The sequence below is a fragment of the Anopheles ziemanni genome, chromosome 3 (assembly GCF_943734765.1).
Source record: "Anopheles ziemanni chromosome 3, idAnoZiCoDA_A2_x.2, whole genome shotgun sequence".
Taxonomy (NCBI): domain Eukaryota; kingdom Metazoa; phylum Arthropoda; class Insecta; order Diptera; family Culicidae; genus Anopheles; species Anopheles ziemanni.
The window spans coordinates 4,467,726-4,492,166 of record NC_080706.1 but is presented as its reverse complement, the minus strand read 5'-3'; the positions used below and the strand labels follow the sequence as shown (position 1 = coordinate 4,492,166).

At 46.9% G+C, this 24,441-nt stretch overlaps 7 protein-coding genes across 7 annotated transcripts; 2 read left to right on the top strand and 5 right to left on the bottom strand.

Annotated features, from left to right (window-relative positions):
• Positions 1 to 922: 922 nt before the first annotated feature.
• LOC131289326 (uncharacterized) lies at positions 923 to 7,840 on the bottom strand. Its single transcript, XM_058318557.1, has 9 exons — positions 7,764 to 7,840; positions 6,820 to 7,274; positions 6,511 to 6,746; positions 5,896 to 6,449; positions 4,668 to 4,683; positions 3,489 to 4,604; positions 2,207 to 2,398; positions 1,106 to 2,137; positions 923 to 1,030 (listed from the first exon to the last, which is right to left on the bottom strand). The coding sequence occupies exons 1-9, from the start codon at positions 7,838 to 7,840 to the stop codon at positions 923 to 925; spliced, it is 3,786 nt and encodes a 1,261-aa protein (XP_058174540.1).
• LOC131289578 (hsp90 co-chaperone Cdc37) lies at positions 3,100 to 4,700 on the bottom strand. The gene is made up of 2 exons (XM_058318866.1): positions 4,668 to 4,700; positions 3,100 to 4,604 (listed from the first exon to the last, which is right to left on the bottom strand). The coding sequence occupies exons 1-2, from the start codon at positions 4,698 to 4,700 to the stop codon at positions 3,477 to 3,479; spliced, it is 1,161 nt and encodes a 386-aa protein (XP_058174849.1). The 3' UTR covers positions 3,100 to 3,476.
• Positions 7,841 to 8,421: 581 nt separating the features above from the next.
• Positions 8,422 to 13,719, top strand: LOC131289323 (odorant receptor 85b-like). Its single transcript, XM_058318555.1, has 6 exons — positions 8,422 to 8,461; positions 10,747 to 10,863; positions 11,920 to 11,948; positions 12,398 to 13,345; positions 13,407 to 13,562; positions 13,639 to 13,719. Exons 1-6 carry the CDS (start codon positions 8,422 to 8,424, stop codon positions 13,717 to 13,719), a joined length of 1,371 nt encoding a protein of 456 aa, XP_058174538.1.
• Positions 13,720 to 13,868: 149 nt separating this feature from the next.
• On the bottom strand, positions 13,869 to 15,015 carry LOC131289128 (uncharacterized). Its single transcript, XM_058318333.1, has one exon. It carries the CDS (start codon positions 14,949 to 14,951, stop codon positions 14,127 to 14,129), a length of 825 nt encoding a protein of 274 aa, XP_058174316.1. The 5' UTR covers positions 14,952 to 15,015; the 3' UTR covers positions 13,869 to 14,126.
• Positions 15,016 to 15,424: 409 nt separating this feature from the next.
• LOC131288900 (small ribosomal subunit protein uS3) lies at positions 15,425 to 17,009 on the top strand. The gene is made up of 3 exons (XM_058318080.1): positions 15,425 to 15,534; positions 16,040 to 16,236; positions 16,305 to 17,009. Exons 1-3 carry the CDS (start codon positions 15,505 to 15,507, stop codon positions 16,810 to 16,812), a joined length of 735 nt encoding a protein of 244 aa, XP_058174063.1. The 5' UTR covers positions 15,425 to 15,504; the 3' UTR covers positions 16,813 to 17,009.
• Positions 17,005 to 19,904, bottom strand: LOC131286927 (ribosomal protein S6 kinase delta-1). Its single transcript, XM_058315937.1, has 3 exons — positions 19,691 to 19,904; positions 17,617 to 19,583; positions 17,005 to 17,547 (listed from the first exon to the last, which is right to left on the bottom strand). The coding sequence occupies exons 1-3, from the start codon at positions 19,793 to 19,795 to the stop codon at positions 17,106 to 17,108; spliced, it is 2,514 nt and encodes an 837-aa protein (XP_058171920.1). The 5' UTR covers positions 19,796 to 19,904; the 3' UTR covers positions 17,005 to 17,105.
• A 284-nt stretch (positions 19,905 to 20,188) lies between these two features.
• Positions 20,189 to 22,628, bottom strand: LOC131286654 (dihydroxyacetone phosphate acyltransferase). The gene is made up of 3 exons (XM_058315637.1): positions 22,438 to 22,628; positions 20,625 to 22,378; positions 20,189 to 20,545 (listed from the first exon to the last, which is right to left on the bottom strand). The coding sequence occupies exons 1-3, from the start codon at positions 22,555 to 22,557 to the stop codon at positions 20,410 to 20,412; spliced, it is 2,010 nt and encodes a 669-aa protein (XP_058171620.1). The 5' UTR covers positions 22,558 to 22,628; the 3' UTR covers positions 20,189 to 20,409.
• Between the last annotated feature and the right edge of the window lie 1,813 nt (positions 22,629 to 24,441).

The window sequence follows — 24,441 nt, the reverse complement described above, 5'->3', positions numbered from 1 at the left end:
ACATCCCCACCACCCCTATCGCCTCACCATCCCATATTGACCTTCCCAACACTGCTGTTGATTTTCGTTCGCAGCTACCGTTCATCCACGCCCCGGAGGGACAACCAGTGCCTGATTAATAACACGATGGGTTTGGTTGAATGGGAAACCCGTCTGCTACGGGTTTCCTCCTCCCAGCAGCAGTGCACAAAGTGCATCGATGATGACGTGCACACTGGTGATGACCAGCCAGCGACAGCGTTTGGTGGCGATTTGAATACGAAATTCCAAATTCCTGCCGATCACCGAACCGAATCGGCTGTGGGTGCGGTCAATCCGCGGGAAACGATTTTTATCGATGATCATTTGTCGATTTTAATCGGCAACCGTTTCCTTATACGAAGCCGCCAACCATCCACCGGAGGCGACGGCTTAGGACTTGGGGGTGAACGTTAAACTGTCCTCCCCCGAACCGCATGGAACTCCCGGTGGTCGTAAATGTGTAATGCGGTTAATGTACAACTGGTTGGTTATGATTTTTTTGTAGGTTGAGGACCACCGGCACAGTGGCATGCCAACCTGTAAAAGACAGCGATGATCCAATCCGATGGTTTCTTATATGGATCGTGTGGTTTGAAACCACCGTTGCCTGCACTCAGCTGTTTACGGATAACAGTTGATGTAGGTTTTTAGATAGGTCTGTATAGGAAGAACCCGTTGATTACAAACAGAACACCTTCTGACTGACGTAATGTGAATAGAAACATGCTTGAAGTTTTGTTCCAATATCTACCAAATCTTAGTGAGTCAACAATCGTTTCATGAACCATGCATAAGTGTATTTACTATTAATTGCTGAAATGTAATAACGGTGCTCTACACATCGATTGCCTACCCGCAATCAGATACTCTTCAAGCTTTCCTTTAACCACGATCGCTTCATTTACGAATGACTCGAGTTATGATACATCAGCATAGCGCTTGGTTCGTCCGGAATGCTGATTTGGAACTGGAGCAACACTACCAAGTAGGTAACCATTGTCGCCAGCAGCTTCAAAAACGAGAGAGAAACAGAGAGGAGAAAAATATTGTAAATATAGCCAAAGTCTACATGAACGGTGCTTACCGATTTGAAAAGGGTTCGATTGACGTCGAAAAATCCACCCAAATTGATGCTGGACGGGTTCATCTCGGTCGCCCGCAGGAACATATTGATCTCCGTTTGCGCATCCGTGTTCATCCAGCTCAGCTCGACCATGAGCAGCTTCTTCTGAAAGTTGGTACGCACGTTGAACGATGCATAGTGCGCTTCGTCGCAGATGTAGAACAGCAGCCCGACACTACAGAACGCTGTCACGGCCAGCCCGATATCCTTCACGCCGAACCCGTCCGATATCTGTGACATCAGCCCGTAGATCGACAGCGTGATGATGAAGAACAAGTATAGGCAGATGAAGGTAAAGGTGTAGCAGGTGGAGAAACCGGTGTCTCGGGCCAGCTTGCTCAATCGCAGCCACAGCGAGCGATACTCGGACACCTTAGCCGCCGGACCAACGTGTCGGAGCGCACGCTGAAAGTCTTCCGCCAGTATCTTCGCCGTAGCACTGAGCGTCTCGCAGGTCAGATACCAATAGCCACCCATCATGTAGGTGATCGTATCGAGCACGCAGTACGGGATGACCTGGAGCAGCTGAAAGTGGACCATCGTTACGTGCGTGATCGCGACCGAGAGCGAACACAGGATGGGCAGAAGAACCGCCACCAGCAGTGCCTTGGTACGGAGGCGCAGCTCTAGGGCCCGACCGGACGTCTTACGGTACGCGACCTCGAAGTCAACCCACCCGTTCACGACCGAGGCAACCTTACGCGTTTCGTACCACATCAGCGGAATGATCAGGATCGGCAGGATGTTCACGATGAACAGATACGCAATGACCGACTCTTCGAAGCGTCCCTCGAGCGTACGCACGATCTCGATCCGGTTGAGGGCGATGAACACGATGTAGATGGTTAGCAGTAGGAAAAATGCCACACAGTACGCCATCGCTGGTGAGGCAAGGATAAACTCCGTCTCTCCGTCCCGACGGCGCGTGTAGGGAAAAACGCCCAACGCGCGGAGTAACAGGTAGATCGGTTTTGAGCTTTCGTATACCATGTTCTGGAAAGGAAGGCAAACACCTTCAATTCTTATTCTAGCAACTAGAGTCCGCAAGCGAGTTGTACTTACAGAAGGAGACACATTGGGTTGTTCAACGAACGCCTCTTTCGGCGTAAGCGGGGGAAATCCAACCCGGTTGTTGAACCCATTCGCATTCAACCGGTGCGGCCGTCCGGATACATGGACCGTCGCGTTATCCTCCGGCAATGGTTTGACGTCGAGAAACACATTTCGGTTACGTTTCGGTTCACGGATCGAACCCTCAAAACGCAATGTATCGGCATTAAAATAAAGACTCATTTTGAAACCAGATAACCGACAAGTATTATCGCACTAACATTCACTCTAGCTTCAGTTCCTGTTACCAGTAGGTTAACTTCCGTACGTAGAAAACTTCTTACATGGAGGGTTGCCAAAGGACTTCTGAGTGCATCCACTCATTCTTTCCTACTGGCTTAGAAATTCCACTGAAGGTTAATGAAGAATCGATAAGAACAAGCCAAAACTCTTCAATGGTTAAATTATTCATCAAGGTATGACAAACACAAAAACCTCCCATTACGACACCACTCCTCGTCCTTCACGTTAGTTAGTAACGTCTTTAATGATTGCCTTCGGTTCTTTTCTCTCTGAGGGCTAGGAATGGATAGTCCTGCCTTTATTCACCACTTTATACTTCTTTTTCTTCCAATTTTCGTTGAATAACACCGCTTTTCAATTTCGTTACAGACTGTAAAGCAGAGTTTTTATTATCGGTAATTTCCTCTTATGTGTTATGTTTCGCATACAATGTATTGTAATCTTACAACGGCACAACAAAAAAAACGAAAAAAATATCCCATTTTTTACGCAGTTGGTTTAATATAAAAGGAAATTTATTTAATCAATAATTACTCATGATTGTAACCTAGCGGAACAGCAACATGCTCACACGTATTATGTGCATGCGTGCACAACGTGCTGAACGCTGGACAGTGACTAATGCTGAGAGATGCTGGGCGTGAACTAGTTCGTTATTTCATAAATAATATGGTAATGGAGAAAAAAAAACCATATATTCTTGGACTGTTTGAAGGGAAATGTTCATAAAACCCCAACATGAAAAGCGATAAAAATTGGAAAATGATATTCGTTATCAATTACCGTAAAAATCAATAGAAAACTTCATTGAAACGTGAGCCGACACAATTTTGCATAGTTATCCCCTTTTGGAATAAATTTCATTTCGCGAATACTAGCATTAATTTCATTATTCTCCTGGGGTGTTCTAATAAGTGAGGTTTTTTGGTAGTGCATGACCGCCTGCACGACTTACTAATTGCACATCATGTTTTGAGGTTCATTTTTTAACTTCCTCTTCCGTGGCAGCATCTTCCGTAGTTTCGCTCGTGCCCTTTGCTTCCACGTAAATGGGTTCCTCCTCGGTGGTCGCTCCCCCAGAGCCACTTCCCGATGTGGCAGCGGCCGCAGTCTTGGCATCAGGCACCCACAAACCCGAATCCACGCACCGCTGCAAATGACGACGCGCTTCTTCCGGGGGCAACTTGGCCATCGCTTCCTGCAGCATTCCGATGTCCCGCACTTCGAAGCACTTCTGTAGCTCTTCGGGCAGCGATTCGAACACCTCAACCGGATCCAACCCGCCCGGACCGAGTCTCGCTTGACGCTCCTCTTCCTCCTGCTCCTTGAGGAGTTTCTCTAGCTTTTCCTGCGCCCGCTTGCGGATACGCTCCTTGAACGCTTCGATCTCGTTGAGAAACTGCTTCTTGTATTCGGCTTCGGCCTCTTGGATGCGTTGGAAGAATGATGCCACGCAGGCTCGCGGGTCCACGTCCAGCTGCTTCGAAATGTCCAGGATGTACTGCATGCAGATGCACTGATGGGCAACATGGGCCATCAGTTCGTGCTTTTCCTGCATCTCCAGCTCAATGCACCAGATAACCAGATAGTTGGCCGTATCCTCACACACAAGTACATGGTTGTCCTGCAGGTACTTCTTCGAATCGTCGTACTTCTGCATCATGCCGTACTGTTTCAACTGCTTTTCGTACTTTTTGATGAAATCGCGCAAATTCAACTCCTTCTGCTCGTCACTCAGTTCATTCGACTTCTTGTTAATCGCACTCTTGTTGATCACGGTTTTGGCAAATCCGGGCTTGCTGATGGTATCCACGTTCCACGGTTGCATCTTTTCCTTTTTGCGCAGATCTTCCTCTTCCTGCCGTAGGCGCTCTTGTTCCCTTTCCATGTCCTCGATGGCCTTCTTCAGTTCGTTCAGGTTGCCGTCGTTCCGTTGCAGTTTGCCCTTTGTTTCCTGCAGCTTCTGGGAAAGGGATTTCTTCGTGTTTTCCAATGATGATTTGCGCTTCTCTTGCTCTTCCATCCGCTCGACGCGAGCCTGATGCCGCCAACGGAAAAGCGACGGTGTATCGATGTTGGGATGCGTGTCATCTTCATCATCTGAAATCTGCAGATAATTCATAGTATTTAGTAAACAATCATGTTTACTACCGTAAGCTTCGTAGCTTACCTCAATATCTTTCCATCTGCTGTAATCCACCATGTTTACGCCGGTTTTGTTAGATTCGCTTAGGAACGAAGAGTGTTTTCTTTCGACTGTGGATTAAAACGCGAACCACGAATCTCAGTAGCGCTAACGCACGCTGATCTGGGAATGATACACTTTTCGAGAATTTTATCGTTTTACTTTGAAGATAAAGTTCCTTCTAGAATGTTGTGTCGGTCGGTCAAATTTTGACGTTTCATCTAGAGGTGCAATACTTTACCTAGGTTCGGTCAGTTCTTGCAAAAGGAATAATCTATCTGATTCAAAGTTTTTATAGCAATTTATAGCATAACACCACAGAAAGTAACAGTATTTTTTTTAAATTATTCATGAAAAAACCGGATACGTTATTGCAATTGTACAAATAAAGCAAACGATTACTCCATTCTTGCAATAGATAGATAACAGTGAAAATGATTTAGAAAAAATGCAGTGGCTACAAGAGAATTCACCAAAGTAACGAAAGATGATTTGTATGGCAACCGTCTTGTCGTTTAAATGATCACGTTGGTGGGAATAAATTAGATTAAAATCATGGTTCAAGAATAATTGAATGTTTATTTGCTCTTTGAAACATTTACTCAACTATACACTAATTGTCACTTATACTAAAAGCTCAATACCATTTGGTATTGGCCAACTAGATATTTTGTAATGACTTGCGCGCACAACTTTGTACACTAGCACTAAATCGTTTTATCGTCCGTTGAATGTTTCAATTCCTAACAAAGCTAACCATCGCTGCACCTACAGTCTGTTTTCTAAACCTTTCTGTTCGTAGAATAATCGTAAAACTTCTTCCCCATACATTTCAATTGTTGCACGAGGCAATTATGACTATTTAGTTTTAACATCAGTTGATTATGAACTAACATACGTTGAAGAAATAATGGCCGTAACGACCGTCATCCTGTAATGTATTTTATTTTATTCAACCTTTTGTTTCTATCTGAAATCGTTTCATGGAGGCGCATGGTGTTTCGTATAATTTACATGTTTTCTTTTGCTTGCTTGCTTTATATTATATATGAACCCTGTTGGAGTTTTTTTTATGAATTAATTTCGTGTCATCGGTTGGAGTTTTGGAGGACAATTTCTGCATTCCTTTGAATACAGTTTAAGATCTTGTGACTCGGTTCTTGTTAGGGCTGAGTTCGTGTAACTTACGAGAGGCTTCTTGATTTAAATATACTCATAGAACATAATCCAGTACGTGACGTTGAGCAGGGTAAATAGAAACGGGAAAAAGACTCGCGAAAAACGATCGATGTTGATCGCGCGCTTCAGGCGCATCTGTGCCGGAGTCAGCTTCGGTATGGCCGAGGCCGGCTTGCAAGGTGGAGGTGGAATTGTCTGTATATGCGGCACGGGGGACAGCAGTAGTGTGCTCTCCTGCCGCTGGAACGTGGTAATCGGAACGTCATGTGGATGCTCGTGTGACTTGCTGTTGCGTTTTCCGTTTTTGGCGTTGAAGTCGAAAAATTTGTCTATCTTCGGCGGATGGGGCTTCGGCGGAGTGGGCGGATCCGAGTCACCCAGCACGATATTGACCAGACAGTACTCCATCAGTGCCATAAACACAAACACCGTGCAGACGGACATGAACGCGTCCACCGCCTTCAGGTAGGAGACCGGTGGCAATGAGGCCTGTGACTTGGCATGCTGTGTACTGAGTGTCAGCAAGGATGTTACTCCCAATGTAACCCGGGCCGGGGCAGCTTCCGGTTTGATCCAGAACGATACCCACTGTAGGAATATAAGAAAATTGAATTTCACCCGCAACCTACCCGCAAAGTCCCAAACTTACCGACATTATGACGATCAAGCAGGTGGGAATGTATGTATGGAACAAGTAGTAACCAAGGCGTCGCTTCAGGACAAACACCACTTCCAGGCAGGTAAAGTTTCCGGTCGAATATACCTGCGTACAGTCGGCTGTGTAGTTCTTCACCAATGCGAGCTGTGGCAGCTCAATGTGCTCATCAACTACCAAAGGTACCTCTTCGTCCCACTGAAACACCATGTCGTCCGTCGTGTGAGACACTGTGAAAAGGTCCCCGAACCAACAACATCGAAATGAGAATCAATCTACTTCCAAATGCAAAAGGTAACTTACAACTCTCCATCTGGAGCTTACACTCCTGCGTATCGTGTGGATAGATCAGGAAGTTCATCGCACAGGATAGCTTAAGCGTCAGCTTCACCATGTACAGGATCGTTTTGTCTTTGTACAGCCACATGTAGTGGTTCGGGATGGTCATCGTCTGGAAGGTGACCGATTTGGCGTTCTTGAAGAACGAATCCGGTCGCCACATGTTCTTCAGCCAGTCCACCTCCAGCAGCCGGTACTCGGACGTCATGTTCTCCGGCAGCCGCAACCGGTGGTCCTTCCAGGTCTGGGCGAAGAAGATGTCCGCCGCATACGTCATCGAGTTCTCGTCGATCGAATCGAGCCCCATCACCGTCACGTGGAAGGCGACGCTCGTTGGCTGACCATCTTTTTTCGGCGGACGCATCTTGTCGTAGAGCTTCGGATCCTCCGGCAGAATATCGTTGAAGGTAAGACTGGTCCTGAGGGATGGGATATGGGATAATTAGGAAAAACGTTTTCAATTCCCTTTTTTTGTTTTTCGTATGCCTACAGTTATGCAATGCGCATTACATGTGAGTTTAAGACTTTAAGTCAACCATCAATGTGGTTATTGTAATATATCTAGGAAAATCCATAAAATTTAAAGAAATCGTCTCTGTTAACTGTGATTGGTGGGATAGGGTTGCAACGAACGAAAACCTCATCGATCTCACAAATATGTTCAGTCGCAACATTTGCATATCTTTAGGCGTAATATGCCTGCCTAGTTTTAGTTACAGAATTATCCATATATCCTTACTTTTGTAGCAGGATTAATACCGATCGATCGCACAAAAATATCGAGACAAAAGAAATCAACCCACTTCGTGAATGTTATCCCCAATCGATTATTACTTTGGCTCCCATCGAAGCTCCAGAGCTGGTTGTCTAACAGATTACTTTTAACAAAAGCCCCTTGCTCTACTTACTGATACTCTCCATTGATCTGCCGGATACACTGCGCCACTATCACAAGCAGTCCACTTATCGCATACTGCATCAGCATGTCCTTATCTACATGGGGAACGAGAGAAAAAGTAAAAAAATAACTTTCGTCAGGAGTATAAAATTAAAAACCATGTAAATCAAGCTCACACACAAACATATGTGGCAAAGGAGTCAACAATGATCAATCGGTTCGTGGCGAGATAAAGCGCGCCGTATGATTTTACCCAGTCGATTGTCACACAACTCGCGGGGGGTGTGTGTGTGTGTGTGTGTGTGTTCTGATAATCCTTCTGCATCACATGGCGGCATCGCATAGGAAGATCAACATCGGGTTCCGGTATCATCCTAGCTCCCGTGCGGAAACAATTGCTCCCGGCAAACAATGAACTTGCAAACGGGCGAACGAACAAGCATAATCGGATGAGAGACCGGTCGTGAAAGGACGGGTGACAGAACAAACGATTAACGTCATAACTAGCGATGCTAACCGAACGCCCCACAGCCATCCGTCTCTTGCGTTGGATCCTGGGATTGTATGTATGTGTGTGTGTGACTGTATTAAGCCCGAATGCTTCCTGTCGACCCGCAACACGGGACAGGATAGGACAGGAAGGTGGCTACGTAGTGAAACCGCTGAAGATGCCACTTGACGAGAGCCACTTCTCTGTATCCTCACGAGGTACTCTTGTCCCGCGAGTTTCGAAAGAATTGGATAAGAAGGGCCAGCCAAGAGGAGGACCGAGGAAGGAGTCGAAGCGATCCGCAAAGGCAGAAGAAAACAAGCGTGGTCGGTTGAGACCACGAATCATAATGAATTATGCACAGCTTCTTGCAGGCAGGGGTGACTTAAACATCCACTCCAACACTGCCGGGAGTTCCCCTCTGCTACACCGGGTGTGGGAAACCCAAAGTCCGAAAGACAATGTACTATACAGCCTGGCAACATAGAAGAACGACCGAACGAACGAACGCTGTTGACATCAGGAGCAAGCGGAAGCGGAACAAGACCAGTGCATGTCAGCAATTTTGTGCCACCAGGGGAAGAGGAGGAGGCCGCATGGTTCAGGCAACACACATCGAGCCCACCAAGAAGAATACCCCCAATGGGATGGCCAATAATCTGGATGGTGGCACTGGAATGAGGGGGCAGCAGGAAGGGGAGGCTCAGTTTCCTTCACGACCTCGAGTTGTCTACGAGCTATAAAGCGGGACGATGGGAAAAAAAAACTACCCGCGATGAGTGCGGAACACAATGCACCGTAATCACCCGTGTTCAATGCACACTTACTGAACACACCCACAGACACACACACACACACACACACATACACGTACAACGGTGTGTCTTTTTTGTTTTTAACCGACAAGAGCACGTGCACGCGGTCCCGGAAACGGACGGAATACACGCGCTCGAGCCTCTTGCTCTCCCGTTAAGGGTCTTTAAATCGTCCTTAGGACGTGCGCTAGAGTGTGTGCGCTGCCTATTTTTATAATTACTCCACACCGCGGACTGAATTTTACTATTTTCCTGCTCAGCATTTTTACCAGCGGGAAAAGGTTGTCGTGAAAAATGGCGTGTCTCAATTGGCTCGCTTTTTTTGGTGCATGTGTTCGAAAATTAACACAATTGCTTACCGCATCTATGATGAAAAAGTGTTCTTTTGCGGATTAGTTTTAAGATACGCATGTGGTTTTCTTATTTTGTTAACTTGACGGCCACATTAAAGACAATCATGTGTTTGGCGTTCAAAGCTCTTCGTAAAAACAAATCAAACAAAAGAAATACGTCAGTTTTGTTTACAGTTATCTCAAGAAGTTCTTTGTTAAAAACTGTTGCTAACGCAAAATAACCGTTGTTTCAGAAAGAATATAAGAAAAGAAATAAAATCAAAAATAAAAAGTTATCATCCCCTCACATTTATTAAACATAGATTGAGGATTCTGCAGGTTTAGGTTCAGAAAAATGGATGCAATCAAGTTCAAAAAAATCGTCTTCTAGGAGTGAATCCAATTGAGGTTAGTTAAAAACATTACTTTATTTTTACAATTTTAATTAAGATATCATCTACCAATTAAAGCTCTAGAAATATAGAACTGAATGACCACTTAACCGGAAAGTACCCAGTAAAAACCTACTATGGGAATCTAATCTAGTTCTACGTCTTTCGATAATTGTTTCATATAAGATAATATTCCATATTGTATCACACTTATCTTTTTAAAGGTTAAATAAAATTAATTAATCCTATCTAGCTTATGAATTCACAATTTTTATAAGCAACAAATTGCAGCTTCAGAAAACTCACAGGTAAGGCGTTTCGAGGTGAAACAGAGCAGTTAAACAGTTATCCGTTTGAATATCCTTTTGGGTTGGCCGAAGAGGGAGTCAGGATGGAGCACTGTTGGTGGACAGGCAGGACACAGGCAGGTCTGGAAAGCGTCCGTTTATTGCATTAGATTTTTGAAAAACACGTTTCAGATACTTTTTGCCTGGCGGGACTCATTTTCTGCGTGTTCCACTGCACATTTCTTGCCCACTCGGAGATCAATATTGGAACGATCTCCGTCCGTTTGACCTTTGTGCATTCGAGTGTCGTGTTTTATGAACTTTTTCCAGCTTCTGCTTTAAACTTTTCTTCTGATTTTCAAAACACAACCACAGAAACCATAATCCATAACCACCAAAATTTGGATGCACTCTTTTGAAAGTTTTGTGTTCGGGAAAGATCAGTCATGAGCGGGATTAAAATTTGAACTGAAACATTTTTCGTTCCCGCACCCTCTTAAATAGATTTCGCAGCGACCAGCAGTGATGTCGGGTTGGCCACAATTCCACCTTCCCCCTGGCTCTTTCTACACACTCTCTACCATTACTTCTCTCTTACTCGTTGTTAGCATGCCTTCTTCTCTCTTTGTTTCTTAAGTGTCCTTGATCTCCCATCAACTGCTGGCCATCATCGGCAGCCACCACCGCAGCACCATCGTCCTTATGTGTACTATTTGTCCTAGTCCACGCCATCATTAGTATCCTTTCCTTCCTTTCGGCCGCTTCTTCGTTCTTTTCTCTGCTCCTCACATTGTGTGTGGTTGCTATTCGTGGCCAATGCGGAAAAGATTCACGAACAATACCACCAGGAACCGGCCCCGGCAGGGAGGCACCGGTTGGGAGGTAGGATCGGGCTGCGTGTTGAATGCTGCGACCATAGTAGCATCGGTTGAATTTGTGTATTGATACGGAATGCACCAGCGTATTTCAGCGTGACTCACAAAAAAAGTCATGGGACCTTAATGATGTCCCAATAAACAACCTGGAAGCTGCGGGAGCCCTTTAAGAAGCTACAAAAGGTGTGAGGGCGCAATAATCAACCGAACAAGGAGCTCCTCGTCCTCATCCTTCCCTCGGTGTGGCGATTGAGCTGAAGTGCACAAATGTCTGCAATACGGAAGAACGATCAACAACAAGAGGGTGAATGGAAAGCGTGAAGGATGGGGATGGAAATAAGCACCGAAATAGTCCTTATGGTACGCCATGGTTGCGGTTATTACGAGAAGGTTATCCTTGTACCCATTTTATTTCCGTAGTATGCTGGTAGTAGGTGCAAAAAAGGTCAAACCTCTTACAAAACTCAAGCGCAAGGTTATCCTGGACTGATCCGCTTGTTGAATCATCTAAATATGCACATCGAAAAGGATTACAAAATAGGTTTAAAAGCACTGTTAGTTATTTATTGGATGTTGGGATGGTGTTCTAAACAATCTGAGTTCGTTATAATCCCTTTTTTATTGGTGCACGTTGCCACGTTGTCTTCCGTCCGTTAGCTGCCCTCCCTGGGTCAGCGAAACCATCGAATATATACGCTTGATTTTGGAGAGTTTCCAGACATCTCATTAAAAAATGCACGAGGATCAAACGACAAACAAAGGAGTAGATGGGCGATGAAATCCTTTTCCACAACCTTCGAAGTCGGCCAGACATGGGGCCCTCTCTATATGCGACAGTGTGGCTTTTGTGGTACCTTCAAGTGGTTCTTAAGGAAGCGCCCCAAACAACAGGGCAGGTATACTGCGCTATCAATAACCGAACGATGCTATTTCTTGATCAACTCTTCATCGTTCATTGATTTTTCCCACCCGTAGTAGGCCCGTTCTCGCTAAAAATAGAAAATGTCCGGTGTAATTAGTCACGTGCTCGGGGTTTGTGCTATTTGTACACAGTATTCCGTGCTTTGTGGAATAAAAAAGGACGCCATATTTATCCTCTTTCAATGTAATCAGTTGCAAAGAAGTAGAATTTATAAGACAAAATTAGTAAAATCGAAAATTTGTCTTATACAGACCCGTGCATTGCTGTTCGCACGACTTATGGACTCATTAATAAATGTTGAATGGAACTTTTATCCGGCCTCCTATTTCGTATGTTAACGATGGGAATTTATTTATGTGGAGCGTGATTAGGTCATTTTTAATGCTCGTGGTTGCACTAATTAGCGAATATTTAAATAGCGCTGCGATTCGTCAGCCCTGCTTATAAACCAACTTTTCTTACCACATGAGGGTATTGTGCAACCGTTTGCTAAGCTGATACTTATTCTCAAAAATGGAACAAACCGCTGAGTTGGTCCGTTTTGAATCGTTCATTCGCGTGCCGGAAATATTCTTTACCCTTATCGGTGTCGCACGCTACGGTGAACCAAAAGGAACTGTTCAAGCTCATCTCAAGAGAGTCCTGTTTTGGAGTTCGTACGCGAACACGTTCTTCTGTCTGATCATCGAGCACATCTACTTCGTAAAGGCGGCCGGAAACTTTACCAACTTCCTGCAACTGACCGCCCTGGCACCGTGCATGGGCTTCACAGCTCTCTCGTTCGTAAAGATCATGACGATCAAGCTGCACGAGGCTAAGCTGGTCGATATCCTTCGTCGCCTGGAAGAGATGTTCCCCAAGACGGCCGCCCTCCAAACACGCTACGGGGTGTTCCAGTACAATCGGGAGTCGCAGGTCGTGATGAAATCGTTCTCCGTCCTTTACATGATACTGATCTGGATATTTAACCTGCTGCCGCTGGTTTCCATGGTCGTCGGGTACTACACGGATGGTAGCTGGCAGAAGCAACTACCGTACTTCATGTGGTACTGGTACGATTGGCACCAGTCCGGGTACTTCGAGCTGACCTTTCTGCACCAGAACTGGGGTGGCTTCGATTCGGCCGTGTTTAACCTTTCCACCGATCTCATGTTTTGTGCCATCATCCTACTGCTTTGCCTCCAGTTTGACATCGTGGCGTATCGGTTGAAGCACGCCCTTCCGGATGACCACGAAGAGCTGAACGGATGTGTTCGTATCCATCAGAGTGTGATTGAGTTGAGCAACGAACTCGAGAGCATCTTCTCGCCATCACTACTGGTTAACTTTCTCGGCAGCTCGGTTATAATCTGTTTGGTCGGATTCCAGGCTACGGCGGGGATCTCCGCTGCAGATCTTTTTAAATTCGTGCTTTTTTTAGTCTCCTCGCTGGTTCAGGTATTCCTGTTGTGTTACTATGGTAACAAACTGATCGTTGCGGTATGTAGTCAAGCTAAAGTGAAGAGGAATTCAGAGATTTCAGAGCTTTTCCCCTTTGCAGAGTGATCAAATACCATACAGTGCCTTCGAAGGACATTGGATTGGTGCCTCGCAGTCTTACCAACGGTCACTTCTCTTCGTAATGATGCGTTCAACAAAACTGCAAAAGCTAACTGCATTGAAATTCTCGATCGTGTCTTTGGCCAGTTACTCCAAGGTAAGATAGACCGGCCGATAACAAGCTTCGCTTGGTGGTAAAAAAAAATTTAGAAACCTGAATATTTGTTTTCCAGATTTTAAGCAGCTCCTTCTCCTACTTCACCTTGCTGAAAGCTATGTACGAACCAAACGAGAAGAACATTAAGGACATGTAGGCGGTTGTTCTGAAAGAAAGTAAACAATCTAATAGTCCGAAATAGAAGATAAAATATAACTCCTTTCCCATCCCAAAGATGATTCATCCTTGTCCACTATGGTTTACATCTTCCCCTACACCCGGTGCCAGTAATAACAAAATACGTGGTTCTGATTTAAAGATACAATCTTTAAATTTTATTATCCGTTACTCTGGCGCACTTTCAGCAGTGGGATGTATTATTATAAAGTAATAAAAGAGCTTCATGCGTCCTCAGCTCTCTGCCCGCCCAACTCAACTGGTGTTGTTGTTGTGGTTGTTGTTGGTAAGTTCCGACAAGGACCTGCAGTTCCACACTTTGTTTACACGCACAACTCCTAGATGGATTTTGGTGAGGGTGTCACCGCGGTGTGTGCTCACAGCAGCTTAGAACAACATACGATGCGGGTACTGGTTGGAGCGCAGGGAGAAGAGCGACTTCAGGTAGCGGCGAACAATCGGCCCTTCCTTGTGGTTCTTGACGGCATTCAGGACCACCTTATCGACGGCCTTCTGATCTTCCTTGCGCTGCTCCGACGCCACGTACTTGAACTCCTTCTTGGCGAAGATATCGCGCTCTCCGCGCGGTTCCTTCTTCGGCAGCACACGTCTGAAGTAGCGATCGTTGATGTGCTTCGGCATGCGCAGCTTCTTCAGGTTCAGTCGGGTCTTGGTGGCGATGACGTAGTTCTGGTTAATGCGACGCATTGGGCAACCGTTCAGCTCGAACGGTCCGGTCACCAACAACAGACCGGTCTTGAGGACCTTCAGCAGCACCACTCGCTTGCCCTTATGACGTCCGGCCACCAGGATCAGTACCCTGCCCCGCACGAGCGAATCGCGGGTGTAGCGCTTGTGGTTGCGGAACAACTGCTTGGAGGGGCGTTTCCTAGCGACGCGCTTCGTCGGCAGGTTCGCCTTGTTCTTGCGTACCAGCACCTTGTGCTCCTTACCGTCCTTAGCGATCTTCACAATGTAGACGGCTCGCTTGCGAGTCTTCGGCGGCTTCTCACTCTTCTTCATCGGCTTCGTCTTCACATTCTTCAGCTGGTACAATTTGGTGCGCTGGGCGAGTTTACCCTTCGAATAACGACGCACTCCATCAGCCAGCAGGCTGTTCGTGAACTTACGGCCCTTCTTGGGCTTTTTGGCCGTCTTGGGCGCCTTGGCCGTCTTGGCCGGGGCAGCGGCCTTCGTTTCCGTAGGGGCCATGCTGAAACACGTGTAAATAAGAGAAACGCACTCCGCGAAAAGAACCTTTGAGGTTAGTGTTTTGACAACCGACCACCGACACCGCTGGGGGCGCTAGTGTCGGCGCTGCTACGCAAACGATGTCAAAATGACAGGCATAGAAACGCATATCCGACCGGAATGACGTATCGAGGGGTGTATTTTCACAACTTAACGAAAATATTTGCTAATCTTTCTGCTTCGGAAGGGCATAATTCAAACGAATATGGCGTAAAATCTCCCTTATTTAATTTAGAGAATAAATTTAACAAAAAATTTAATGCCTTTTCATCAATTGAATCATTCGACTAGAATATAAAACGCAGTCTCAATTTTGACACAGTGCGTTTCATCTGTGCGTTTTTCGTATGTCAATCACTTTCGTGACAACTATCCACCATTGTTTCCCCCCTCCGACGTCTTTTCTTCCCTCTTCACCCCCTTTGCCCTATCGTCCGGCATACGCTACTGCTCCGATCTGACATCTTTCTTTTCTGCTGGTACCACGTTTTACACAAGTTGTGGTTCGGACAAAATGTACAACTCCGTGTCGAAGAAACGCCGGGTAATTGAGAATTTTATCGTTTGAAGTCACTTTCAGTCGATTGGGAAAGCGTTGGTGCAGTGAGAGATGTGGAAATTTGGTTGATCGGTGTTTTTCCCGCTCGGAAATCTGAGCATAAAAGTAGCAACATTGGGCATGGTCTCGCTGTGTCGTGTCGTGAAGCTTGTGAAGTTCATCGACGATGGTCGATCGGGATAGGGACGGGAAGGTCTTTAATGTTTAAAAAACGTTATTCGTCCCATTGTGCCATTGCAACTATCGTCATCGAAATGTGTTTGAACAGTGAAGTGCTACTTCCGTTCCCTGAAATAGTTGTGTTGTGTTTTGATCAGCCATAACCTCTCTCTCGCTGCCAGTGCCATCGAATTCCGACCAGCAGGAAGCCGACTGACGGCGCCAACCACCATCCACCATTCAAACCGAATTGCGGGTTGGAATGGATTAAACACACCACCAGATCTAATGAAGGTTTTCTTCTGCTCTCTTTCTCGTTTTATGCAAACAGTTCGTTGCCAATGGCATGTTCCGTGCTGAACTGAACGAGTTCCTGACTCGTGAGCTGGCTGAGGATGGATACTCCGGTGTGGAGGTCCGTGTTACCCCAACCCGCACGGAAATCATCATCATGGCCACCCGCACCCAAAACGTGCTGGGTGAGAAGGGTCGTCGCATCCGTGAGCTGACGGCTGTCGTCCAGAAGCGGTAAGTTAACGATTCCTTCCTGCGACCGTGGAACGTACGACTGATGAATTGATTGTTTTTTTTTACAGTTTCGAATTCGCTCCCGGTACCGTTGAGCTGTACGCCGAGAAGGTGGCCACCCGTGGTCTGTGCGCCATCGCCCAGGCTGAATCGCTGCGCTACAAACTGATCGGTGGTCTGGCTGTGCGCCGTGCCTGCTACGGTGTGCTGCGATTCATCATGGAGTCCGGTGCCAAGGGTTGCGAGGTCGTCGTGTCGGGCAAGCTGCGCGGTCAGCGTGCCAAGTCGATGAAGTTCGTCGACGGTCTTATGATCCATTCCGGAGACCCGGTGAACGACTACGTCGACTCGGCCACCCGTCACGTCCTGCTGCGCCAGGGAGTGCTCGGTATCAAGGTGAAGATCATGCTTCCGTGGGATCCGAATGGCAAGATTGGACCGAAGAAGCCCCTGCCCGACAACGTGTCCGTGGTGGAGCCGAAGGAGGAGATCATGTACTCGATGCCGCGCAGCGAACCCAAGTTCAAGGTTGCCGAGCTCAACGAAGTCCCCGCGGAGGTGGTGGCCGAGGCGTGAGTGAGTGCTGCTGTGCAAACATTCGGAGCGCGTGAAGAGGAGCAGTGTCGTTAAGAGAAAGGCTGGTGCGTCAGCTTTGCGTTTATTTCCTTTTATTCCTCGTACGATGGGAAAGAGGGAGGACTAAGATTGAAGTATGAAAATACATTAAGCAGACGGATCGGAAAGACCAACAGAGAACCGTTTGGAGAGTACACAATTGTTCTGTTTATTGTTCTATCTTGTATTCCTTCCTAAACATTCAACCAGGGAATTACACACAAACACGCATTCTGCTAGAATATGCACCATATTCATTTTGTCGAGATCTGGCCGCGTCGCTTCACTTCGCTCCAATCGACGGACCGAAAAAATGGGCTGGCGATGATTTGCTTGAAATCGTACCGTCGTTCCACCTCCGGCTGAAGCAGTTCCTCCAGCAGCTCCTTCGCGTCGTCGGAAAGATCGATCCCTTCGGGGTACTGCACCTCGTGGTAGCTGAAAACACCCGACGGATGGCAGGATACGAACTTACGCTTCGTCAGCATCTCGAACATGATCACGCCGACCGACCAAAAGTCCGACTTCGGCTCGAGTGGACGCTCCGGGGCCACGTATAGCTCCCGAACGGCGGTATGCTTCGGTGCAATCGCGCTGATGCCGGCTTGGCTGAAGTAGGATTCACCCCTGCGATGGAAATATGTCAGTATCAACTGCCCCTCGGGTCCGAGCAGAAGATTATCCATCGTAAGATCCCTGCGCGGAAGGAAGATAAGTTAGCGAATGGCACATGTTCGGCGATAAGATGGCACGTTTCCAACTTACCCACACACAATTCCATTGAAGTGTAAACTATCAACAGCGATAACAAGTTCGCTGATCCAACGACGAACGCTTCCTTCCGGCAGCAGATCGGGGGTGTTTCCGGCATCTCCACCACCATTCGCCTCGCTAATACTTACAACGCCTACTAAACCTAATTGACTAGAATGAGATTTTGCTTGTTCTTTGCTATGAATACTATTCGACATTTCAGACCGGTTAGAATGTAAGCCATCTGCCATCGGGGCAGGATCCGGGATTGATGGTGGATCGAGTAAGACGCTTTTGACTTTGGCATTCGGTTCCGATTCCTCGAGCGTTTGCGTGACGGCTTTTAGCAGTTGCTGGCTGCAAGAGACCAACTCTCGAACGTCCATATCCTTCGAAAGGGCGTCGAACGAGGGTATAACAATCTCCTGCTCGTCTTCTTGTTGTAGGACGTCGGGATGCGCTTCGACAGCCATCTCATCCATATCATCCGGACCGTGCAGGGATGAAGCATTATCCGTTTTTAACATTACTGATTCATCATGTTCGCCACTGTATTCGTTCACGAGTTCCAGGAAGCCCGAATCACATCCGGAAGAATTCAGATCCTTCATCACACTCTGCTCCCCTGCGGTTGGTGCTTTATCGCTTTCAAACTTTACTGGAGGGCCTTCTGCGGTTAGAGAGTTTTCCCTACGTTCGTCTTCGGTGGTCAGCTTCGCCAACTCTTCCGGTGTTGGGCAGTAGCTCTCCTGCTTGCGATACGTGCGGATAAAGTCCCAAAGCTTTCCTGCACAAACCAGCCTCAGCAGAAGGAAAATGCTTCCATCCGTCGAATGGAAGTAAGCGACCAGCGGCACCATGTAAGGCACATCCTGCGGGAATACGGCCGCACTAGAAAGCCACGTTCCACCGGTGGCAGGCGGTGGTCGGCGGATGCTTTTCATTATGTAAAACTTTTTGTCCGTGACGTCCTGCACCTGCATTACCGTTCCGATCACCTTTACCACCTTGTACCGCGAAAGGTAGTTGAGTGGCCGCTCGAGAAGCTGTATCGGGGAGCTCGGATCTTCGTAGGAAATCGGGCCTAGATCTTGAACGGCGGAACCACCACCGGCGCCGGTCTGTTGCAAGTGCAGTTCGTAAATTTCTTCCGCCTTCGACACGTACTTGCAGCTTTTCTCCTTAGCGATCTTCCTACGCGTCACGTTGGCATCGTCTTTCGCGCCGCTTAGCAACCGGTCGATGCCTGCTTTGTAGTGTTCGAATGCGAGTTGATATTCACCGTTCGCTTCCGCTTCGACTGCCTTGCTGAAAACCATCGCTGCCGCGACGAGATAATCCATAGTCTCCTCGGGAGGCATCTTCTCCAGCTGTTGGCCAACGGTTAACTTTTCCTCAGATTGCAGCGACCCAGTTTCGGAGAGCAACGAGCTAACCATCGAACCGTTCATCGGGGAAGCCATAATCGGTCCATCTGTCTCGACATTCTCTTCCTCTTCCTCACCACCACTCGTACTAGAAGTTGCCGTGGTTTCACCATCGCGACTCGGGTCGATTAGGCTCAGCTCATCCCGTACCCGGATGCCTAACGTTTGTCTTATTGTCTCGATATTGCCAACGTCGCTGTTATCGCTCGTGCCGTTTTCCTTCACCGACAGTAAGCCGCCATCTAGGCTTTCCGTATCTCCTTCGTCAGGAGAGATGCCGCGAGCAAAGAAGCTGACGAATGCATGCGACAGATAGAGGACTGGCTCCTGGCCGGCGCACTCCAGCAACTGTAAGATATATCGCTTCCGTTCCTCAATGACGGCGGGATCGAACCGCTTGAAGTACGATTGTTCCACCAGTGACGGTATCGTCCCGGGTAGGTGGCGTTCTCGATGGCGCCTAGCCAGCTCTTTGTAGAGCCTTTTAACCATACTGAAACGCTTCCATAAGGTAACGCGCGTTAGGGCTTCGGGCGCGGAACGAGGAAATACCTATAGGTAAAAGAAAAAGAGTTGAAAACGATAAAATCTAGCTGCTTCTAGGTCGATTTTCTTTTTAAATAAAAACAAAAGCATACGACGGACGGGCTTCCACTTACAATCGAAGTGATGCGATAGATTGTGAAGCCCTTGTACTTGCGCGTTTCACTGCCCACCGAAAAACTGTGCACCCATGTTTCCGCTTTTCTCCGGCCCACTAACATCGCACGTTACTGACAGAAGATTACATTACATTACAAAAATTAAAAGAAACCGCCGATTATGGTCACTGGCTTATTTGTGGAATGTATCAGGTCTTGGTTTGCTAAATGCAAAATCACAGGGCACCACCAACCACCATCGACAAGAAATTGTGAATTGCAGGAACGTAAAAAAACACACGAATTGTCACAACACAAACAATCCAAAGTTTACCAGCATCTGACAGGTTTCTGTCAGTTAAACGATTTAAAACGAGTCGCAGTGATCGGTGGAAACGGTTGAAACGATATTTTCATCATTTCACAATTCAAGTTGATTTAAACCCCTCGTAATAATAATTTGCAACGATTTGTGTGTGTTTGATGAAGTAATTTATTTTTTTCAGCCATCATGAATCTAACCCAATTCCTCTGGTTGTACTGTTGATGTTTCCCAGGACCAATTTATTAAAATGTACACAACCAATTCCTAAAGACACCTATCCATTGGTGAAAGCGTTATATTAAAAGTTTTACACCTTGATATTCGAAAGAAAAACATGTTTCCTAGGCATGGAACATAGCAACAGAATACGATCATATTTTGAGCATCAAGAAGAGTTCAAATTGGAGGTATTTTACAATTTGCATCCTGTAACTGCGTTCTGGAATGTGAGATATTCGAAGGTTAGTATGGAACTGTAGTTTTCTAATCGCTCGTTAATGGACTCAATCTTTCCCGTTGTCGTAAGGTCATAGCGATACACGTTATCTCTGGAAAGAAAACGCAAAACAGATTGGTGATTTGAGAAACTTACAGTACAGCGCCAGGAAACATCAAAGGTCCACTTACATTTTTCTTTTTCTTATCGCATCCAACATGACTAGAGAGTGCAGAGCAAGACTGATGCTGTCCAGCGAGAGGCAGTACGGATGAACGTTTCGTTCCTGGCGGAGTAACAGCTGTTCCACGCACTCCTGCACTTTTGCCAGGTATTCTTTTTCGGTAAACTGCTGACGGCTGCGAAAATGTTGAAGCAACACGTTCGTTACTTGTAGGTAGGTACACAGGAATGGCCCCATTGCACTCAGGTAGACATTGGCCAGCTGGTCGTCGGATGTTGGTTGACCGATTCGTAACGCATCGCTACCAGCGACAGTTTCTAGTAGCCCTTGTCGAAGTAAATGCTCCAGCGAAGTATCAAAATCGACCTGTGCGCGCCGAGCATATAGCACAAACTCGAGGGAGAACAGTTCCCTCAGCTCTCCGACAGCCGCAAAAAGGGAGTTTCGATCGAGGGCTGCGTTGGATGCTAGAGAAAAGCGTTTCGCGGCCAATAGCACCATAGCCGGAACGGCCAACCAATGCAGACAAGGGTTGCAGTACAGCTGAAGAGAGAAGATGGGTACAGCGAGTTTCATGACTCCCTCGGACAGATTGTGTCCTTTGAGTTTTCGCTTGTCAACTCTGCTGAAATCGTGGTACGTTTTCGCAATGACGAGAACTCTTTCGGCGGTCAGCTGAAGTATATTCCGATGCACGGCAAGTGCCTCAAGGATCAGGTGTTCTACATTCTCGGCACCCTCGAGCTCGGTAATAGCACCCAGATTTTTCAGTATGCGCCCCAACAAGGTAACACCTTGCACTAGCTGGTCCATTGCAACCGCTTGCCCGTGGTACTTTCGGTAGTTGTAATAATGCGCGATCAGATGGAACGCGGTCAGCACCATACGATGCTGCTGCAGGTGGACGACATCGTTCGCTAGGTCTTGTATTGCTTCCCGCTCTTCCTTGGCGAGCACTTGAGTAAACGAAGGAGCCACTGTATGTTGGGCACGGTTCAACCCGTCCCCAAAATAGTGCTTCGCAGAAATTGGATCACCAAACTCGAGATAGATTGAGCCAAAGTTTTCCCTCACTATACTGAGAGCTTTCAGCATGCCGCGGGTCGTTTCCTTTGGCTTTGGCACACCGAGCAACTCGTACACGAACAGCTGCTCCTCCACCGGCCGGTCGTAAGAGACGCTAACGGGGACGATTAGCAGATCGGGCACTTCACCCATAAACAGTGGTTCCAGTGCCATCGAGAGCAAGCCAATCTTGGGCGTGAGGGCTTTGTTGCTGCGGCTTCTCGTTCCCTCGAGAAAGAACTCCAACCCTCGATCGTACGCCACGATCAGCTGACGCATGTACTCGCGAAAGATGTACCAATACTGCCGGTCGTTCCCGTATGTGCGACGCATGTAGAACGCCCCGGTGTTCCGCAACGCACTGCCCATTCCGGCCATCGAGTAGAAATCCATACCGGCCGCGATGCCCGGAATTGCGATGTTGTAGCAAAACAGGACGTACGACATGAGGATAAAATCGCCGTAGCTCCGATGACTTGGCAGGTAGAGAACCGTCTGTCGTCCATAGCGTGACCGTAGCTGTTCCAACTTGACCTCGTTCACGTACAACCCGGTATAGATACGGGCAAATATGGCATTCAGTATAGTGCCGAGCGTCCGAATGACGGGGAGACTTTCATCCAGTCCAATCTCATCCAGAAGCTCAGCGATGGTTTTCGCAAGTTGTATCTTTTTCGCAGGATCCTTCGATGATTGCTAATAACAACGAAAACAAGTACGATTAACGCATGGACCAAATTTCTGCACAGCTGTACAACTACCTCATCGATCAGCATTTGAATGCGGCCACTTGCAAGCACAAGCTTTTTCAGCTTCTCCGGCGAAATGGGACTATCCTTCGGGAATGGAACGGTCGGTGCGTATCGCTTGGTCATATCGCGATGTTCGCGATATTTGGGACCCAGTATGTTGCGATACTCCGAAAGTGTCCCCGGCGAAAGGTTGATTGTCCATGCCTCTGCCTTATCACGACAGAGTGTCGAACGATTGTCCTTGGCCATTGCTAGAAAACGAAACAATGATGGTTCATGCTTGTATAATAGATAGCTACTGAAACGAAAAACGTGTTAATAGGATAAAATCCCACGTGGTCCCTCCACAAACTGGTTTGATATCAGATAAAAAGCAGTAGGAAAAAAAGTAAACACAGTGATTTCGAGCGCATAAGATAAGAATATTTGTCAATCAAAAGTTATCACCCAAGCACGAAGGATTAAATGGACTTTGTGGTAACTTCTTGAAGGCGCGGTCGATGCCCGATTACCTCACAGCTGTGTGGGGGGGTTTAAGCAATAATTAAGCAATGTCTGTATCGCGCCAACCGGTACCAGACTAATCATCGCAAGAAACCTTTCCCGACCATAATAGTGGGAATACCAAATTAAGTTAATTATCGCAGGATAGATTATTTTTTGTGAAACAGTATTCAATCATAATTAACCCTATACTTTACCTAAAGGGGGTAGTATTCCGGCTTTAAACAGCGTGCCTCAAATGCAGTTGCATGGATAACTCGAACGTTTATCGATCGTTTTTTATCTTCATTCACTCATGCATTCCTTGACTGATTGTGAATCTTTCTTTTTGCATGTAATCGGCACGAAATACACACTTTAGAGCTCGACGCTAAATTGCTTCTTCCACAAAGTTCCAATCAGCCTCGTTGAATCTCGGTCCAATTTGCGCTCGTCAAGCCAGCGTACGGTAGAGGAATGCACAACGCGTTTGCAGATTTCGTACCGTCGTGTATCCACTGCTCCTAAATGCTGCTGGTTTCTTGTTACGTACTCCACCGTCATCGTATCGTCACCCAGCAGTGCGCATATCGGATGATGTTAGTTCACTTCTCGCCAAACCGCCTCGACGCGCCCTCTCCCACTTGCCACTTTTCGTTTTCCTTCGTGGCCTCGAACATGCGTAACCGGGCCTCGTCGTGCGTTGTTTCTGTTGCCGCTCTAGACGATGCCTAGATTCAGCAACACCAACATTCACTGCGACCCACTTGATTTGGCGTTTGACAACACCACCTCTCCGCCTTCGATATTTTCAGCTCGTTCTGGTAAGAAGCGCGTTTCGCAACGGCTAAATTTGCTGCGAGCCGATTAGTGCTCCCTTTAGGTCTGCGAGCTCGGACGACTTGGGCAACTGTTTTTGCTAATGAAAGTTTCTGCGCCGACCGGTTCCATCCATCTCCACACTTTCGATACCAGCCCTCCCACCACCCGCTACTACGATGTGCATTCCGCACAAGCGCGATATGTACACAAAAACAAACCTGAGAATACTTTGACAGTCTGACGCGGATAGGAAAACAAGAGCACTACGTTCGTTAAAAACACTTTCGTTAAAAAATTTAAATAAATTTATTTCGCCAAGGATGATTTCGGAAGAGACACAAAAGTAAATGCTACATCGTCGTTTGCCAATGAGATTACATTATTTATTTATTATCCTCCACTTGACAGAAACAGTACAGAATTGTTTGTTTGAGTAACGAGTATTTTTTTGAATTGTTTTTGGTATATTCCGTTTGCTGTAGTATTGATCTTCCCATTTTGTGAGCTGATAATAGCGCCTTCGAGGCGCTGGCTCACCCCCATCTGCTTTTCACCGGTTTTTCGTTTGATCAATTTTAATTTTGTTCATGGTAAGGTTACAGGAGGTTACATGCGGGGGTTACGTATATCCTGTCTATTGAGGATTATTTTCACTTTGTTGCATCAATATGACTCCCCGCTGGTTGCTCATGGATTATCAAT